The 18,343-nt window shown below is 49.1% G+C and overlaps 1 protein-coding gene across 1 annotated transcript; it reads left to right on the top strand.

Moving 5' to 3' along the window:
- The first annotated feature begins 4,245 nt into the window (after positions 1–4,245).
- Positions 4,246–16,617, top strand: PSMD2 (proteasome 26S subunit ubiquitin receptor, non-ATPase 2). Its single transcript, XM_084800949.1, has 21 exons — positions 4,246–4,430; positions 4,839–4,895; positions 5,160–5,324; positions 7,038–7,159; positions 7,300–7,524; positions 7,696–7,854; positions 7,982–8,126; positions 8,306–8,366; positions 8,888–9,034; positions 9,157–9,263; positions 10,149–10,276; positions 10,841–10,928; positions 12,086–12,248; positions 12,349–12,450; positions 12,816–12,961; positions 13,180–13,263; positions 15,008–15,176; positions 15,259–15,353; positions 15,507–15,633; positions 16,000–16,118; positions 16,276–16,617. The coding sequence occupies exons 1-21, from the start codon at positions 4,296–4,298 to the stop codon at positions 16,456–16,458; spliced, it is 2,727 nt and encodes a 908-aa protein (XP_084657075.1). The 5' UTR covers positions 4,246–4,295; the 3' UTR covers positions 16,459–16,617.
- Positions 16,618–18,343: the final 1,726 nt, after the last annotated feature.

The raw sequence follows: 18,343 nt of genomic DNA, 5'->3' as shown, positions 1-18,343 counted from the left end.
TCTTCGGGTCTTGGTTTCTCAGCTGTCTGTAAAATAAGTGGATTGGGTAAGACGGTTTCTGAGACCATTCAGCTTCAATACCTCGGAAAGGACATTCAACCCAATATAGTAATACAGACCTTTAGCCCAATCTGTTTGGGAGGCTGAGGCCAGATCATACGTCAGAGGCCAATTTGAGTAACTTAGTGAGACTCACAATAATAGAAAAGGCCAAAGGCTGTAGCTCAATGGTAGACTGCTTTCCTAGTACGAATGAGGGTCTATGTTTATCCACATACTGGGGGAAAAATGAATTTATGTGCTTTGCAAATTCCAGAACCCAAAGAGATACTCATAAATAATGTATGGAGCTTGGCTGTTGAACAGGGGGTAAGACTTAGCATGTTAAAGCATACCGATTGTGTGAGGTGCCTGGTGATGCAAAGCTCTGCCTTCCTGATGCCTGGTTGCAGAGAACATCTTGAGACCTGGATCAGGCCAGGCGTGGCATCGTACACCTGTAATCCCAGCACTTGGGAGAAGGCAGAAGCACATGGCTCCTTGTGACTTCATGGCCAGCCTGGCTACCTAGTAAGACCTTGTCTAAACAAAACAAGGCAAAACTCCTGACTGGGGCCGATGAGATGGCTCAGTGGTGAACCTGAGTTTGAGCTCCAGAACCCACATATGAGTGGAACAAGACAGCTGGACCCACAAAGGTGTCCACGGTGACAGGCATTCATTTACATAATCATAGGGCATGAGGTAGACACAGAAGCATCATCCCCAGCTCCAGGTGAGAACTTGAGGCTAGCTTGAATACACGAGGCCCTGTCTCACAAAAAGAAAACTCTCACATGCCCACAACAGCACCGTCTCTGTTTTAGGAGTGGGGGAGATATGGGAAAAGATTCCAGGACTTTCACTCTCAGACAAGACAGACTGGACTAAAGACACACCTGGGACTCAGGTGCTCTTAGTCACCAGCACTTGACCTAAGTCAAATGCAGACATCTGTCTTCCAGACTGAGTGGGACCATCACCGGCAACAAGTGTTACTCCATACGACACAGACCGACTGGGCCAGACACCTGTACCACCAGATAAGCTGCAGGAGACTTAGAGGCAATGAGCCAAGGTTAGAGTAGGCGGCACCTCTTTGTGAGCACTCCGCAAGGACTTGGGACCTAAAGTAAGGCAAAGTGAACCCCAGGTAATATATGTACCCTCATGCTTAATAGCCCTGCCAAGCGGGCATGGTGGCGCACTCCTTTAATCCCAGGACGCAGAGGCAGGTGGATCTCTGTGAGTTCAAGGCCAGCCTGGTCTACAAAGCAAGTATAGGACAGCCAGGGCTGTTACACAGAGAAACCCTGTCTCGAAAACCTAAAAAAAAAAAATAAATAAATAAAAATTAAAAATAAAAATAGCCCTGTCAAATTGATGAATAATGCTTCTGTTATATATTCTGTTGTGCTGAGCCAGAAGAGAAAATGAACAATACTGGGCCATCTATGCTATCCCATTGAGTAACTCATTTCCATCCACAATAAAGAAGCCTGCCAAGAAAAACAATTTTACCCTTGGTAAAACTCTAGAACTATCAGGCAAGAAAAGAGTACTTCATAAAAATAAGCACAAATTTGAAAGGCCTTTTATGGTTAACCAGTGGACAATCCTGACAGTTGAGTCATAGCTCTGGGCTTCAGAGAGAAACCCCCAAAGTCTTACTATATACAAAGATGACCTAAGGACCAATGCAAAACAATTCAGTCATCTGTTAAGTATTTGTTAAAGCCTGCCTCAAACCAGGCACTACGGGGGTACTCGGGACACAAACTTTAATCAGATACAGTTCCTTGCTCTCCAGGAATTCAGAGCACAAGGCGGGAGAGATAAGTGCCAAGTGCAGCCGGAACTCAGGAAAGAAGTGAATAACCTGGGAGCCCAGAAAGGAGAAGCATCCTAGGAGACGATACTGAGCTCAGGGGATGGTAGACTGTACCATCTGAAAGAAAGGCCATTCCTTCCAGATGGAACAACCACTTGGAAAGGCCAATCAGCGTGTTCAGAATTGTGAAATGTTTAGGATGATCAGAGTATAAATGGATGTATTTGTAATTTCCACCTGGGTATCAGTAATAAAAGCGTGACTGCAACATCTGCAGTCACGTCTAAAGTTAACAGTAAAAATTTCCACGAAGCATTGGTTTTAGAAAAATAGAACATACCAAAATAAATAAATAAATAAATAAATAACAACCCCGTCCCATTATGTAGCCCCAGTGGCAATCCTAGTTGGCTAGGTTTGCGACACTTGGCATGAATTCCTTCCCATTGAGCAGGCCTCAAGTCCAATTAGGTGGTTGTTGGTTACCCCCAAAATATAAGGGCCACTATTGCACCCTTGGGAATATCACACTGAGCTGGTCATTTGCGGTTTATAAGCTTTCCATCCGGGTAGGACTATTGATTACTCTTCTCCTTGGCAGCCTGCATAGCACCTCTGAGCACTGTGAGAGCTAGACTTCTCAGGGAGGAGGCTCCTCCAAGTGAAATGTGTGGTGTCCTCAGCAGCAAAGCCTTGCCTTCAAGTTCTGGGAGGCAAGTAAGGGCAGCAGCAATAGCTTATATCGTGTTAGGAGTCTTCTGGACTCCTTCTGACCAACAACCCCGAGGAAGGTTCCTGTGCCTGGCACTGCCATTTTTGTTAGTCTGTGGTCCTTGAGAGGAACATCACCCCAAGTGGTGTAACTGTTAGGCACTTTTAAAAATTTCAACAGCAGGGCTGCAGAGATGGCTCAGAGCTTAAGAGCACTGACTGTTCTTCCAAAGGTCCCAAGTTCAATTTTCAACAACCACATGGTGGCTCACAACCATCTACAAGGAGATCTGGTGCCCTCTTCTGGCGTGTAGGCATATACCCTGGAAGAATACTGTATACATAATAATAACATTTTAAAAAATTTCAACAGGATCTCCCTATGTAGTTCCTGGCTGGCTTAGGATTCACTATGTATTTCAGGCTAGCACTGAACACACAGAGAACAGTCTGCCGTTGCCTCCTAATTTAATCCCAAATATTGAGAATAAAAGTGGCACCTTTATATATCTATACATTTCATTGGTTTTTTTTGAGATGAGGTTTCCCTGTGTAGCCTTGGCTGTCCTAGACTCTCTTTGTAGACCAGGTTGGCCTCGAACTCACAGCGATCCACCTGCTTCTGCCTCCCGAGTGCTGGGATTAAAGGCCTGCGCCACCAAACCCGGCTTCATTTCATTCTTTAAGTGTTCTTACAAGAGGACTTTTTGTACCTCATGTAGGCAGAAAACAGGCTGAGTTTAGGTAACTTCCTGAAACCACACAGCTGGCACATGGCAGAATTTGGTTTTAATATCACTTGTTTCTAAAGTTTGTGTTCTCCTATCTTTCCAACAACTTTTCATATGTCATCTAGTCAGCTGTTTGATAAAACTGTTTTATGAGACAGCATCCAGTTCATTTCCAACGTACTGATTTGTATGTGACTGATTACACACAGGCACACGCGCCCCCCCCCTAAAGTTAAAGCAAGCATGAAAATGCATGGGCATCCTGAAGACAGAACACGCAGAGCAGCTATGGGCCGTTCAGTCTCTATCCAAAGGTTGGAGAAGTCACTGACAGTGGGAAATGGATGGTTATGCCTAGAATCCAAGCACCAGATTTAAAAATGATAGGTTTTAATAACGAGCGGCAGCGGCAGTGGTGGTTTATGTCTGTTTATACCCAAGGCGGAGGGCAGGACCATCAGGTTTAAAATCGTTCTCTGCCACATGCAAGCAAGTTCGAGGCTGGGCTGGGCTATTAAGTAAGCTTCAGGTAGTATCACTCATCTTCACGTGGGCGGGGGGGTAGTGTTTTGCGGGAGGCTAGACATAAGTCAATTGACGTCACACATACCGCAGTCAAGAGTTCAAGACTCTTGTCCCGGTAGAAATCCACTACAGAGGACTAAAGCAAGCATGAAAAATTACGGACGTTCTGTCCTCAGGATGTCCTTCTTGTCGCACCGCGCATCCAGCTGTAGCGAAGCCTAGGGAGAGGAAAGCTAGTCATCTCCTGTGGCGGGGCACTGTCACGGCTGAGACCCCGAGTTCAGTACTAGCCGTCCGCGCTGGAGACCCGGAACTGTAATTCCCGGCCTGCCTCAGTGTGCGGGGGTGCCCGGGATCCGCCGGGCGTTTCCGGTCTGGAGGACGACACGCGAGGCCGTCTGGGAAAAGGGGGCGGTCCGAGTAGGTGCGCGCGCAGCGGGCCGGCAGTGGTGGCGGAGATGGAGGAGGGTGGCCGAGACAAGACGCCGGTGCAGTCCCAGCAACCCTCAGCGACAGCCCCCAGCGGCGCGGACGAGAAGTCGAGCGGCAAGGAGCGGCGGGATGCCGGGGACAAAGACAAAGAGCAGGAGCTGGTGAGGCGCAGCCTCGGGAGCCTAGGATGGAGGCTTTGGGCTGAGTCACTGCTGCCTTGAAGGCCTCGGGCCCGGCTCCCTACGGCCCATCGCACCCGGGAGACATCGCATGGGGGAGACCCTGTCTTTATGCCCCCCCTCATTACGCACTGCCACCCCATGCTGCCCTCACCACCACAACGCAGGTCGTTGCCGTAGTTTTCTAGAATGGCTTCCAAGCCGAGCCTCCCTGGCTCAGAAGGAGACAGCCTTTCCAGCAAGGCTGCTTCCCCTCCCACTCCCTTTCCTAACGCATCTGGTCCCCTCGCGAGGAGACATTCGCCCTCTCCACCTGTCCCGGGGTGAATGGGAGGAGACTGTGATTAGGGTTCCATCTTTTGATGGAGCTTCTTCTCCTCCACCCTCCAGTCTGAGGAAGACAAACAACTTCAGGATGAACTGGAGATGCTCGTGGAGCGGCTCGGGGTGAGTCAAGATGTTACCCGAGGCGGAAGTAATATTCGCATGCTTCCCGTTTGGTTGGCCCTATTTGAATCAGATTCCCACATATTAGGTATTATGATAATTTGAGGGAAAAGGATATTTAGATGGGGTCGTTGACAGGCGTTGAGTAATCATGGCGTAGGAACCAGTTGCCTTTGAGCACAGTGTTGGTTAAATACGTCTGGGTTACGGTGTGGAGGACTGCGACTCCCTTCAGTCTGAGCAGCAACGTGGTCCCTTGATCAGGAGAAGGATACATCTCTGTATCGACCAGCCCTGGAGGAACTGAGAAGACAAATTCGTTCTTCTACAACTTCCATGACTTCGGTACCCAAGCCTCTCAAGTTTCTGCGTCCACACTATGGCAAACTGAAGGAAATCTACGAGAACATGGCTCCTGGAGAGAATAAGGTAACTTGGAATATGGTGTGCGTGTGGAGCGGGGCTGACAGTTAAACAATAATAATTATTCTTCTTCTTCTTCTTCTTCTTCTTCTTCTTCTTCTTCTTCTTCTTCTACAGTTAAATAATTCTTTTTCCTCTTCCTCCTCTTCCTTCTCCGCCTCCTTCTCCGCCTCTTCCTCCTCCTCCTCCTCCTGTTCTTCTTCTTTTTTAAACTAGAAAACAGGACTCACGATATGTCATTGAAAGCCTAGTAGACGCCACATAGTTGAAAAGTTGATCATAGTCAGAATAGCTCCTAAATGCCCCTCGGCTCCTTGGAAGTGCCTGCTTATCTGGGTTTGAGGTTTTCTTAGCATGACGTGTTTCTAACTTAAGGTGTGTGTGTGTGTGTGTGTGTGTGTGTGTGTGTGCGCGCGCGCACGCGCGTGTGCATGGACATAGCTATCACACCACTGCATAGCTAGAGACCCTCGGTGCTTATAGGTGGTTGTGGGATGCCTGGTGTGTTCGTTGGTGCTGGGATTTGAACTCTGTTCCTTATGATCATGCAGGAAGTGCTGTGTTGCTTTGTTTTTGTGACAGAGTCTCGTGCTATAGCCCAGGCTGGCCTTAGACTCACTATGTGGCCTAGACTGGGCTTGAGTTTATGGCATTCTCCCTCCTGCCTCAGCGTCCATTGTGCGAGCATGCAAGCATAAGCCAGCATGCCTGGCTCTCTGAAGCTCAAGCCCCCCCCCCTTCTGTCCCATGTACATTCGTTTCTTTTATGTCTAAGAACCCACTGTACAACCTGGAAGTCTTTATTTGACTTGCTTGCTTTTGTCCTTGACCCCCTACGTCATCTGTCTCATCCAGCAGCTACAGTGGTTTCCCTAGATCATGGGAATTTTTATTAAAGACTTATCTTCGCTTTATATGGATGGATATTTTGCTTGCCTGCTTGTGTGTATGCTGACTACCTTCCTGTAGTGTCTGTCAGGCCAGAGGTGGGGAACATTTCCCCAGGAACTGGAGTTATACTCTTGTGAACCCCTGTGTGGGTGCTGGGAACTGAACTCAGGTCCTCTGCAAGAGCAGCATGTTTTTGTAACTGTTTCACCAGTTCCCCAGACTCCTAGATTATGGATCTTTTTTACAAAACCTTTTACTACTTTATTATTATAATTAAAATTTATGGTTAGTATGGTGAATATTTCTAATCCTGGCTTCCACTCAGATCTCTTGAGTCTAGAAACTTGAGGCCAAACTAGGCCATGTAATGAGAACTACCATCTCCTAACTTAAACCTCAGGAGCCTCTGTCCCTCTGTTACCACCAGGGTTTGGCACCCTCAGGTTAGCTGCAGAGGGAGCTGACATCACCAATCTTAGCTTTTTGTGTGAGGCTTAGCTTAGATCACATAGACATTTTCTTTTCCCTTTTTCTTTTTTTTGGTTTTTTGAGACAGGGTTTCTCTGTGTAGCCTTGGCTGCCCTGGACTCACTTTGTAGACCAGGCTGGCCTCGAACTCATAGCGATCTGCCTGCCTCTGCTTCCTGAGTGCTGGGTTTACAGGCGCATGCCACCACCGTGTGTGTGTGTGTGTGTGTGTGTGTGTGTGTGTGTGTGTGTGTGATATACTGAACTTTATTGGTGAGTTTTGCAGACAGTGATCTTGATTCTGTAATGTCACACACTGTTTTCTTTGGGTTTGACTTTAAAAGATTGGTTTCCTTACAGTGTTTCGCTGCTGACATCATCTCCGTTTTGGCTATGACAATGAGCGGTGAGCGGGAATGCCTCAAGTATCGGCTAGTGGGCTCCCAGGAGGAATTGGCATCATGGGGTCATGAGTATGTCAGGTAGGACGGCTTCTTTTGGGGAGTGTGAAGGGACTTGGCCTTGTGCTGCTGCTTTGGGAAACTGTTACTGTATCGACTTCCCCAGACCCTGAGTTCCTCCGTCCGGGCAGCTGCTTTCCTAATGGCATGTCTGTCCCTAGACATCTGGCGGGAGAAGTGGCCAAGGAGTGGCAAGAGCTGGATGACGCGGAGAAGGCGCAGCGGGAGCCGTTGCTCACCCTGGTGAAGGAAATCGTGCCCTACAACATGGCTCACAACGCCGAGCACGAGGCCTGTGACCTGCTCATGGAGATCGAGCAGGTGGATATGCTGGAGAAGGACATCGATGAGAACGCCTACGCCAAGGTCTGCCTCTATCTCACCAGGTAAGCGGGCGCAGTGGGGGCAGGCCCGCCCCGTCAGCACGGTCTCTCTCACGCCTTTCCCACTGGGCTGCTCAGTTCACCTCTGGGGGACAGGAGCTTCGTTGCTTAGCTATCCCGGAACGAAGTGAAGTGAACAGCGCTGGGTGAAGCTTCACTCCTTTGCCTCTGTAGTTGTGTGAATTATGTACCAGAGCCTGAGAACTCCGCCCTGCTGCGCTGCGCCTTGGGTGTGTTCCGGAAGTTCAGCCGGTTCCCTGAAGCTCTGAGATTGGCGCTGATGCTCAATGACATGGAACTGGTAGAAGACATTTTCACCTCCTGCAAGGATGTGTATGTAGGGAAACGGGCGAAGGAGCTAAGTCTGTGCATGCGCTTTGTGTGAAAACCAGCATGGGAGCTTTCCTGTCCCGTCCCGAGGCGGGTGAGAGCGAGCAGGTGCGATGGCTTTCCCCCGCAGGGTGGTCCAGAAGCAGATGGCGTTCATGCTCGGTCGGCATGGGGTGTTCCTGGAGCTGAGTGAGGATGTGGAAGAGTACGAAGACCTCACAGAAATCATGTCCAACGTGCAACTCAACAGCAACTTCTTGGCCTTAGCTCGGGAGGTGAGGCCCTCTGCTGTTGTTTTAAAGAGTTTCCGCTGAACTTCCACCTGCCTATTCGACCTCCCTGGCTGACGCCTGTCAGGAACTCCCCTGGTTAAAGCTGCTGTTCAGTGGGAGAGCAGGAGGGACAGCTAGGGGAGTGCTGGGGACGCAGTTGTGACCCTCTGCCTTCTCCTCAGCTGGACATCATGGAGCCCAAGGTGCCTGATGACATCTACAAAACCCACCTGGAGAATAACAGTGAGTAGCTCTGTGTGGGCGTTGCAGGGACTGCTGAGTCTTCTACTGAATTGGGAGTAACAGGCCAGGCGTGCTGGCGCGGATTTCTGTGAGTTCGAGGCCAGCCTCGTCTACAAAGTGAGTCTAGGAGAGCCGAGGCTACACAGAGAAACCCGTCTAATTTAAAAAAAAAAAAAAAAGAATTGGGAATGACAGTTAAGATAACTTACTTGTAAAGAACTTCAGATTCCCATGAGCTTGGTGTGCAGGTCTCTGTTGGAGTTAGAGATTAAGGTCTGATTTAAAGTCAGAGACTGACTGGTGGGGGGGGGGAGGGCGGCGCACACCTTTGATCCCAGCGCTTCGGGGAGGTAGAGTCAAATGAATCTCTGAGGTCCAGGCCAGCCTGGTCTACAGAGCAAGTTCTACGACAGCCAGGGCTACACAGAGAAACCCTGTCTTCAAACAAAACGAAACAACAACAAAACCCCAGGGCCTGCCCTCGAGTCCTGTTCTGAGCTGCCCCTCCCGCCCTTGTCCAGGGTTTGGAGGCAGCGGCTCTCAGGTGGACTCCGCCCGCATGAACCTGGCCTCCTCTTTTGTGAATGGCTTCGTGAATGCAGCCTTCGGTCAAGACAAGCTGCTGACTGACGATGGCAACAAATGGCTCTACAAGAACAAGGACCACGGTATCTCTCTCTCTCTGTTACAATGCTGGTGTTGCCTAAGAAGGACCCACGGTATTCAGAGGACGCTCCTCAGGCTCTGTGCGTGTAGGCCCTTCCAAGGCTGACAGTCTTCCTTGTCACAGGAATGTTAAGTGCTGCTGCGTCCCTTGGTATGATTCTCCTGTGGGATGTGGATGGTGGCCTCACTCAGATTGACAAGTACCTGTACTCCTCTGAGGACTACATCAAGGTTAGTCTGCGGAAGCTTAGTAATTGGGGGCTTTTCTCCTTTTCAAGTGCCTCCTTTCATTGATGAGGTGCCTTACTTTATATTGCCGTGAAGAGGCACCATGACTAAGGCAACTTATAGAGAAAATAGATGGGACTTGTTTACAGTTTCTGAGGGTAGCCATGCCCACCGTGCTGGGGAACATGGCAGGCGGCAGGCAGGCGTGGTGCTGGAGCAGTACCTAAGAGCTCATATCTCATTTGCAAGTTGGAGGCAGAGAGACTGGGCCTGGCTGGTGTTAGCTTTTGAAAACTCAAAAGTCAGCCTGGAGAGATGGCTCAGTGGTTAAGAGCACTGGCTGCTGTTTCAGAGGTTCAATTCCCAACAACCACATGGTGCCTCACAACTATCTGCAATAAGACCTGGTGCCCTCTTCTGGCATGAAGGTGTACACACAGAAAACAAACAAAACTCAGAGTTCACCCCCCATTGACGTATGCCCTCCAACAAGGCTGCACCTCCTAATCCTACCCACAACAATTCCACCAAGTAGGGACAAGAATTCAAATACAGGGCTGGAGAGATGGCTCAGTGGTTAAGGGCACCGCCTGCTCTTCCAGAGGTCCTGAGTTCAATCCCAGCAACCACATGGTGGCTCACAACCATCTATAATGTGATCTGATGCCCTCTTCTGCAGATAATACAATAAATAAATCTTAAAAAAAAAAAAAAGAATTCAAATACATCATGGTCTTGTGTGGTCCCTCTCATGCAGAGCACCACATGAGGCACGTGAGGCACGCCTCGTTTTTCACTCCAGGTAAGGCAGGCACCATAGAGAGGCCCATACTGCACTTTGTAGTTAAAGGGTGGACAGCCTGAGTAGGGTCTGCTTGCTTTTTGCAGTCGGGTGCTCTCCTTGCTTGTGGTATCGTGAACTCTGGGGTCCGGAATGAGTGTGACCCCGCCCTGGCACTGCTTTCAGATTATGTTCTCCATAACAGCAATACCATGAGACTTGGTTCCATCTTTGGGTAAGGTTTCTTGCCGCTCTTTCCTTGGTTGGTTGGTTGGTTGGTTGGTTTTTGTTTTTTGAGACAGGGTTTCTCTGTGTAGCCTTGGCTGTACTGGAGCTCCCTCTGTGGGCCAGGCTGGCCTCAAACTCACAGTGATCCACCTGCCTCTGCCTCTCTAGTGCTGGGATTAAAGGCGTGGGCCATGGTCCCCGGCCCGGCTTTGGTTTATTGAGATAGGGTTTCTCTGTGTAGTCCTGGCAGTCCTAGAACTCATTCTGTAGATCAAGCAGGCCTTGAACTCATAGAGATCCACCTACCTCTGCCCCCTGAGTGCTGGGATCAAAGGCATGCACCACCATGCCTGGCTTATTATTTATTTTTTTTTAAGTTTTTAATCTTTATGAGACTGCTTCTCTTTTTGTTAGTGCTCAGCTTATAAACACCAGAGAAGATATTGCCAAAGACTGTCACGTGCCATTGAATAATCTGGCTCGTGATGAATGTGTTGGTGAGCTGTTGTGGTTTGTTCTTTGTTGCTGTCTCCCTGAGTCCATGTTTGGGACTTATCTCCTGACTCTGTAGGCTAGGCTTGGCCTATGCTGGCTCTAACCGGGAAGATGTTCTAACCCTGCTGCTGCCTGTGATGGGAGATTCCAAGTCCAGCATGGAGGTGAGTCGCTGGTGTGTAGTGGAAAGGAAGGCCCCCCAACACAGGCGCCTAGACTGCAGTTCAGGCTGTGTGTGATGGCTCATGTCTGTAATGCCAGTGCTTGGGGTTTGAGGTGGGAAGACTCCCGTGAGCTCCAGCCTGGCTACAGAGTAAGATCATGTATCAAGCACCCTCTAACCCACCCACCCCCCACCCCATCCCCCGCAACCCAAAAAAAGGGGAGAGACAGATTGGAAATTGAAGACCAGATGAAGCTTGGTGTCGTTTTGTGCTGAGTTCCAGCTCCTGAGACGCCCGTTCAACTGCTTAGACTATAAGGAGGAGAAAGCCAGCGCCTGAGGGTTGATGATGGTGCTGGCCGTCCTGCCGCTGTGAAAAGCAGCACATCATGGTGGGAAGCGAATCGGGGAAAGAGCCAGGATCCCACCGGGCCCCTCCCCTTCTTTCCCACTTTAGTTGTTTTCCACTGTCCCCTTCAAGGCAACTCCTCTGATGTTTTTAAAGAGCTGCACCCCTCAGTTCCCAAGAGTGCCACCATCTTACGGACAAAAGGTCCAGGCCACCTCACACATGGTTTAAGGGACATTCTAGATAGAAGCCACAGAAGTCATTAGCTAGCCTTAAATTTTCTTTCTTATGCAGAGTCATTTTAATGATAAATACTGTATGATTACCAGAAGCAGAGATTTTAGAGTAAAAAGATCCAAGTTCAAATCTTCCTACTTTTGCTTAAAAGCAGAATATATTGAACAGGTAACTCTGTCTCTTCAGGCTTGTTTTTCCTATCGCCTTTCTTTTTTAGGGAGTTGGAAGAAGTAAGTATTTAGGAGTAGCAAAGCTAGGGCTGTTGAGATTGCAGGCAAGCCTGAGGACCGTGGAAGGAGAGAACTGATTCTTGCACATCGTCCTCTGACCTCGCACGTGCTGTGTGTATGCACATGCTAAGTAAGTAAGTGTAGTAAAGCGTAGAGGATGTACGTGTTCACTGATTTTATAGACATCAATTACCCATTAGGGAGCGTAACTTTACTGTGGTGGCACACACCTTGGATCTAGCACCACGGGCAAAGGCAGGCAGTCTCTGATTTCCAGGTTAGCCTAGTCTCAAAGACCAGGAAAGGCAGTTTGCTCTGTATAAAGCTGCCTTGTCTTTCCAGGTAGCAGGTGTGACGGCTCTAGCTTGTGGGATGATAGCAGTGGGATCCTGCAATGGAGACGTCACCTCCACCATCCTTCAGACCATCATGGAGAAATCTGAGACCGAGCTCAAGGACACCTATGCTCGTTGGCTTCCTCTTGGCCTGGGCCTCAATCACCTGGGTGAGGCAGTGTTTCTCAGAGGGCAGACACATTGGAGGGTTTGTGTCTCAGACCAGCAGGGTCTGGGCTTGAGCTCTTTGGCCCTCTGAATCTCCTTTAGGGAAGGGTGAGGCTATTGAGGCCATCCTGGCTGCGCTGGAGGTGGTGTCGGAGCCATTCCGAAGTTTTGCCAATACCTTGGTGGATGTTTGTGCCTATGCAGGTCTGTACCCAGCAATCCCACTTCTCCCCTGCCCTCCCCTCCCCCTAGAGGGTTTCTCTATGTAGCCTTGGCTGTCCTGGACACGCTTTGTAGAACAGGCTGGCTTCTAACTTACAGAGATCCACCTGCCTCTGCCTCCCAAGGGCTGGGATTAAAGGCCATTACCCAGCATAAGGATAATGATTTTTGTTTGTTTTTTGAGACACAGCTTCTCTGTGTAGCCTTGGCTGTCCTTGAACTCACAGCAGTCCACCTGCCTCTGCCCCCCAGAGCGCTTTAGATTTTTAAGGCTTCTTGTATTTACAGAGTACGCTCTTCTCAGTGCTTTCTTGTTTTCTTTCCCCGTTCTCCCTGCCCCACTGCAGGCTCGGGGAACGTGCTCAAGGTTCAGCAGCTTCTCCACATCTGCAGCGAGCACTTTGACTCCAAGGAAAAGGAAGAAGACAAAGACAAGAAGGAGAAGAAGGACAAGGACAAGAAGGACGCCCCGGCGGATATGGGAGCGCACCAGGTGTGGCCAGCAGGCTCTCTGAGCAGAGGTAGCATGTAAACACAAGGCGCACAGCAGAGTTTAGCTTCGGTTCTGGCCACACATCAGAATAGCTGGACTGAGCTGAGCTGTCCATGAAGGCAAGGTGTTCCCTGCAGGACAGCTCTGCTGACATGAGCCTTGGGTGCTGGGTTTTTGTTCCTGGAGCTCACTGGGTTCTTGTGCCTCTTGAATTACAGGGAGTGGCAGTTCTGGGCATTGCGCTTATCGCCATGGGGGAAGAGATTGGTGCAGAGATGGCATTGCGAACCTTTGGTCACTTGGTGAGTAGCACAAAGAAGACTAAAACATGGCAGGAGGGGTGTCTGTGTCTGTGTCTGATGCTGGGGATTAAACCCAGGGCCTTATGCATATGTGGAAGTGGCTCAGCACCGAGCTACACCTTCGCCCCAGGTAGTTCTAATTTTGGTGTCTTAGAGTTCCTTTGTGGAGAAGCAAGTCCCGTTTAACTCATTAACTTGTTCTTATCATTAAACTTGATTTGCCGCACATCTTCATGTGTCAATGCTTAGAGGTATCAATCTTCACCTTCCACATTCTCTGAGATAGGGTCTCTATCTTAGTCAACGTTCTGTTGCTATGAAGAGACACCATGACCACAGCAACTTTTATAAAGGAAAACATTTAATTGGAAGGGCTGGAGAGATGCTTCAGTTTTTAAGAGCACTGACTACTCTTCAGAGGCCCTGAGTTCAATTCCCAGCAACCACATGGTGGTGGCTCACAGCCATCTGTACTTTCTAATGCCCTTTCCTGAGAAGCAGGTATATATGCAGATAAAGTACTCACATACATAAAATAAATACAGTCTTTTAAAACAAAACATTTAAAAGCCAGGTGTCACCAGGAGTAGTGGCACACTCCTTTAATTCCACACTTGGGAGGCAGAGGCAGGTGGATCACTGAGTTGAAGGCCAGCCTGGCCTACAAAGCAAGTCCAAGACAGCCAAGATAAAACAGAAAGACCCTGTCTCAAAAAAGCCAAAAAGGTAAATAAAATTGCCAGATGTGGTAGCACATGCCTTTAATCCCAGCACTTGGGAGCAGAGGCAGGCGGATCACTATAAGTTTGAGGCCAGCCTGGTCTACAAAGTGAGTCTAGGACAGCCAAGGCTATACAGAGAAACCCTGTCTCGAAAAAAGCAAAAAACAACAAAAACTTAAAGCCAGGTGTGGTGGGGCACGCCTTTAATCCCAGCAGTCAGGAGGCAGAGACAGGTGGATCGCTGTGAATTCGAGGCCAGCCTGGTCTACAAAGCAAGTCCAGGATAGCCAAGGCTACACAGAGAAACTCTGTCTCGAAAAACCAAAACCAAACCAAAGCAAACCAAAACAACAACAAACCATTTCATTGGGGCTGACTTACAGTTCAGAGGTTTAGTCCGTTGTCTTCATGGCAGGACGTATGGTGGCATGCAGAGGAGACATGGTGCTGGAGCAGTGGCTCTCCACCTTGCTAATGCTGTGACCCTTTAATACAGCTCCTCATGTGGTGGTGGCCCCCAGCCATGACATTATTTTTGTTGCTACAACATAACATAACAGTAGTAGTTTTGCTACTGTTTTGAATCTTGATGTAAGTGTTTGTTTCCTGATGGTCTTAGAGGACCCCTGTGAAAGAGTCATTCCGCCCACAGCTTGAGAACCGCTGTTAGACAGTTGCTGAGAGCTGTGCATCCAGATCTGCAGGCAGCAGGCCGGGAGACGCTGGGCCCGGCTAGGGCTTCTTTCTGAAACTCCACAGTGACACACTCTATTGAGACCACTACCACAGTCTCTCACATGTCTCCTCTGAGTCCACCAGACTAGCTGGCCCCGCCTGTCTCCTTGTAGGAGCACTGGACTGCAGACGTCTGCACTACTCCTCTGGTTTTTATGTCAGTTCTAGGAATGTAACCTTGGCTCCTTTGCTTGCACAGCAGGCAATTTTACCCCCTGGACTACCTCAGCCCTGAGCTTGCTTTTCCCTCTTCTCCATGCTACTTTACTTATTTATTTTATCCCCAGCTGAGATATGGGGAGCCTACCCTCCGTCGGGCCGTGCCTTTAGCACTGGCGCTAATCTCTGTTTCAAATCCACGACTCAACATCCTGGATACTTTAAGCAAATTCTCTCATGATGCTGATCCAGAAGTTTCCTATAACTCCATCTTCGCCATGGGCATGGTGGGCAGCGGTAAGTACTGGAAAAAGCTCTTGAACAGACCAGAAGATTCCAGGTTCTTTTTTTAAACTTACGTAATGCTTCCTGTTTCTAGGTACCAATAACGCCCGTCTGGCTGCCATGTTGCGCCAGTTAGCCCAATATCATGCCAAGGACCCCAATAACCTCTTCATGGTGCGATTGGCACAGGTAAGAACAGGAGTGTCTTCTTTCAAGTGTGGCAGCAGCAGTGTCTGTGGTGATGTAGGCCTGTGAGAGGACATGTGAATGGGTCGTGGGGTTTTTGTTTGCCTGACAGGGAAGCTGTGTGACTCCTCAGCTACCACTTCTGCTTTTTTGCAGGGCCTGACACACTTAGGGAAGGGCACACTTACCCTGTGCCCGTACCACAGCGATCGGCAGCTCATGAGTCAAGTAGCTGTGGCGGGACTGCTCACTGTGCTTGTTTCTTTCCTGGACGTTCGAAACAGTGAGTTCCTGTCAGAAACAGTACATGGTGCATGTTGTGCCTGGATCCGCCCCTACCACGGCCACCTTGGCAATTTAGGGTCAAGACCCCATGTTAACTTTGCTAGATTCATAGGGCTTGTGGGAGGCCCCAGGACACCTTAACTTCTCACACTTTTGATCTGGCCCAAAAGGTTTCAAGATGAACTCCTAAGTGACCAGGAAATGTGATTCTCAGGTCCTAGGGATGTGAGCAAAGAATAGTAGAGGCATCTTGGGTTAGAGCAGGGGGTACATGGAACAAAGCTCGGCCTTAGCTCGCAGGTTAGAGGCCCAGCCAGGGCTGCCCCAGTGTCCACAGCCTTTGTCCTCCGCTTCCTTCCCTCAGTCATTCTAGGCAAGTCTCACTATGTCCTGTACGGGCTGGTGGCCGCCATGCAGCCGCGAATGCTGGTGACGTTCGATGAGGAGCTGCGGCCGTTGCCGGTTTCTGTCCGTGTGGGTCAGGTGAGGAATTGGGTAGTTTAAAAAGGAGGGCTCAGGCTATATCATAGGACTTGGACGGTGTGGATATAATCCATTTCACAAACCGGTGGCAGTGACGGGGGTGGGGATGTTGCTGCTCGCCTTTCTGGAATCTGTATTTCAACTCTTCATCCCACAGGCCGTGGATGTGGTGGGCCAGGCTGGGAAGCCTAAGACGATCACAGGCTTCCAGACGCACACCACCCCAGTGCTGTTGGCCCATGGGGAGCGGGCAGAACTGGCCACTGAGGAGTTTCTTCCTGTTACCCCCATTCTGGAAGGTTTCGTTATTCTTCGGAAGAATCCCAACTATGATCTTTAAGTGGCCACTAGAGACCCTGACTGCAGCTGAGTTTCTAGCAGGCTGTACTGCCTGCTGCCAGGGTGGATACAGTTCGAGATTTTTTGGGGGGTATTGTTACCTCCTGTTGTTTTGTTACTGAGTAAGATAACTTCGTTGAATAAAGGCCTTTATCCCCAAGGTCTCTCTGTCTGTTTCCTGGGTGTCATGGTCTGGGGCTATATGGGAGAGTGGAGTGGATGTGGGAAAGCATTGTTCAGGGTAACACTGAGCCTCAAAGAAACTAAGCTCAGGAGAGTCCCTAAGAAGTTGAAAGATTGAATGGTTTTTAATTTTTATTTAGTTTCCTATATAGACAAGGCTGGCCTCAAACTCAAGGGAACTGCCAGCCTCTGTATGCAAGTGTTGAGACTAAAGGTCGTCCTGGAATTCACTCTGTAGACCAGGCTGGCCTCGAACTCAGAGTTCTGTCTGCCTCTTCTGCCCTGCGTTCTGGGATTAAAGGTCTTTAATTTCTAAGTCTGGCATTGAAATCTCAATACTTATGCATTCACCTCTCAGAGTGCTAAGGTTATAGACCATGCATCCACACCCAGCAGTAAACAGTCTAGAAGATTGATCTGTGCATATTTGCATGTAAACTTTTTTTTTCTCACTTTTTTGAGACAGGGTTTTTCTGTGTATCCCTGGCTGTCCTGGACTCACTTTGTATATGAAGCTGGTCTTGGACTCACAGTGATCCTCCTGCCTCTGCTTCCCAGAGTGCTGGGATTACAGGCATGTACTACCAGTGCCTGCTTACATGTAAGCTCTTCTAGCTAACTTTCAAAGGATTTTGTGCCCCTTTCCCTTCAAGCCTATCTTCTTCTGACCTTGGGCTGAAGAAGCACAAGAGCGAGCAGCTCCATTCCTTTCCAGCTTGTGCTGCGAGGGATGTTTTTATCTGGTGGTCACACTGTGCTCCTCAGAGGAGGCTGCACTGAGATCTGTCCATGCTGACATCTTTGTTGGACTCTTGACTGGCCTCCCAGTGCAGTCATAGGGAAGAGGAGCAGCTGCTGGGAAAGGTAATTGCTCTAGTTGGGCAGCACTCCTGGGCATGGCTAGTGACAGCATAAATCCACTACTCAGGGATGTGCCTGGTGGATGTGTGTGTTAGTGGGAGTAGCACATGGTCCTCCCAAATAGTCCTAGGTAATGTTTATCCAGCACTTACCTTGAGCTAACCTCTGAGTAGTAGCTGCTTTAAATGTTGGTAGAATGACTGGGTATCTAAGTGTACAGCAGTTTTAGAGGTGAGTGTAGTCCTGTGGTTTTGGGAGAGGTTGATAACATGATCTTTGCCTGGGATCTAAAATATATCTTACGCCCTTAGTCACTATGGTAATATGACCCTAGGATTTGTTTTTGTTTGTTGGGTTTTGTTTTTTGAGACAGGGTTTTTCTGTGTAACCTTTGCTGTCCTAGAACTTGCTCTGTAAATCAAGCTGGCCTTGAACTCAGAGATCTGCTTGCCTTTGCCTCTGGAGTGCCAAGATTGAAGGTGTGCACCACCACCCCTGGCATGACTCTAGGATTTAAGAGTTGTGCACATGCACACAGTTTGCTTTTGTTCCGTTTTTTGAGGCAGGATCTCTCTATATAGCCCTGTCCTGGAACTTGCTATATAGACCAGGTTCAAACCCACTCTGCCTGTCTCTCATGTGCTGGCATTAAAGGTGTACGCTACCATACTTGTGTGTGTGTGTGTGTGTGTGTGTGTGTGTGTGTGTGTGTGTGTAGTGGGTGTTTTGTTCGGATGTGTGTGCAATGGCCAGAGGTTGTCATTCTCTGGGACTAGACTTACAGAAGGTTATAAGCTGCTCTGGGAATCAAACCAGGTCCTCTGGAAGAGCATTCACTGTTT

This window comes from Acomys minous (genome assembly GCF_964271855.1).
Source record: "Acomys minous genome assembly, chromosome: 11".
NCBI classification, from domain to species: domain Eukaryota; kingdom Metazoa; phylum Chordata; class Mammalia; order Rodentia; family Muridae; genus Acomys; species Acomys minous.
This window is presented reverse-complemented; position numbering and strand designations above follow the sequence as displayed.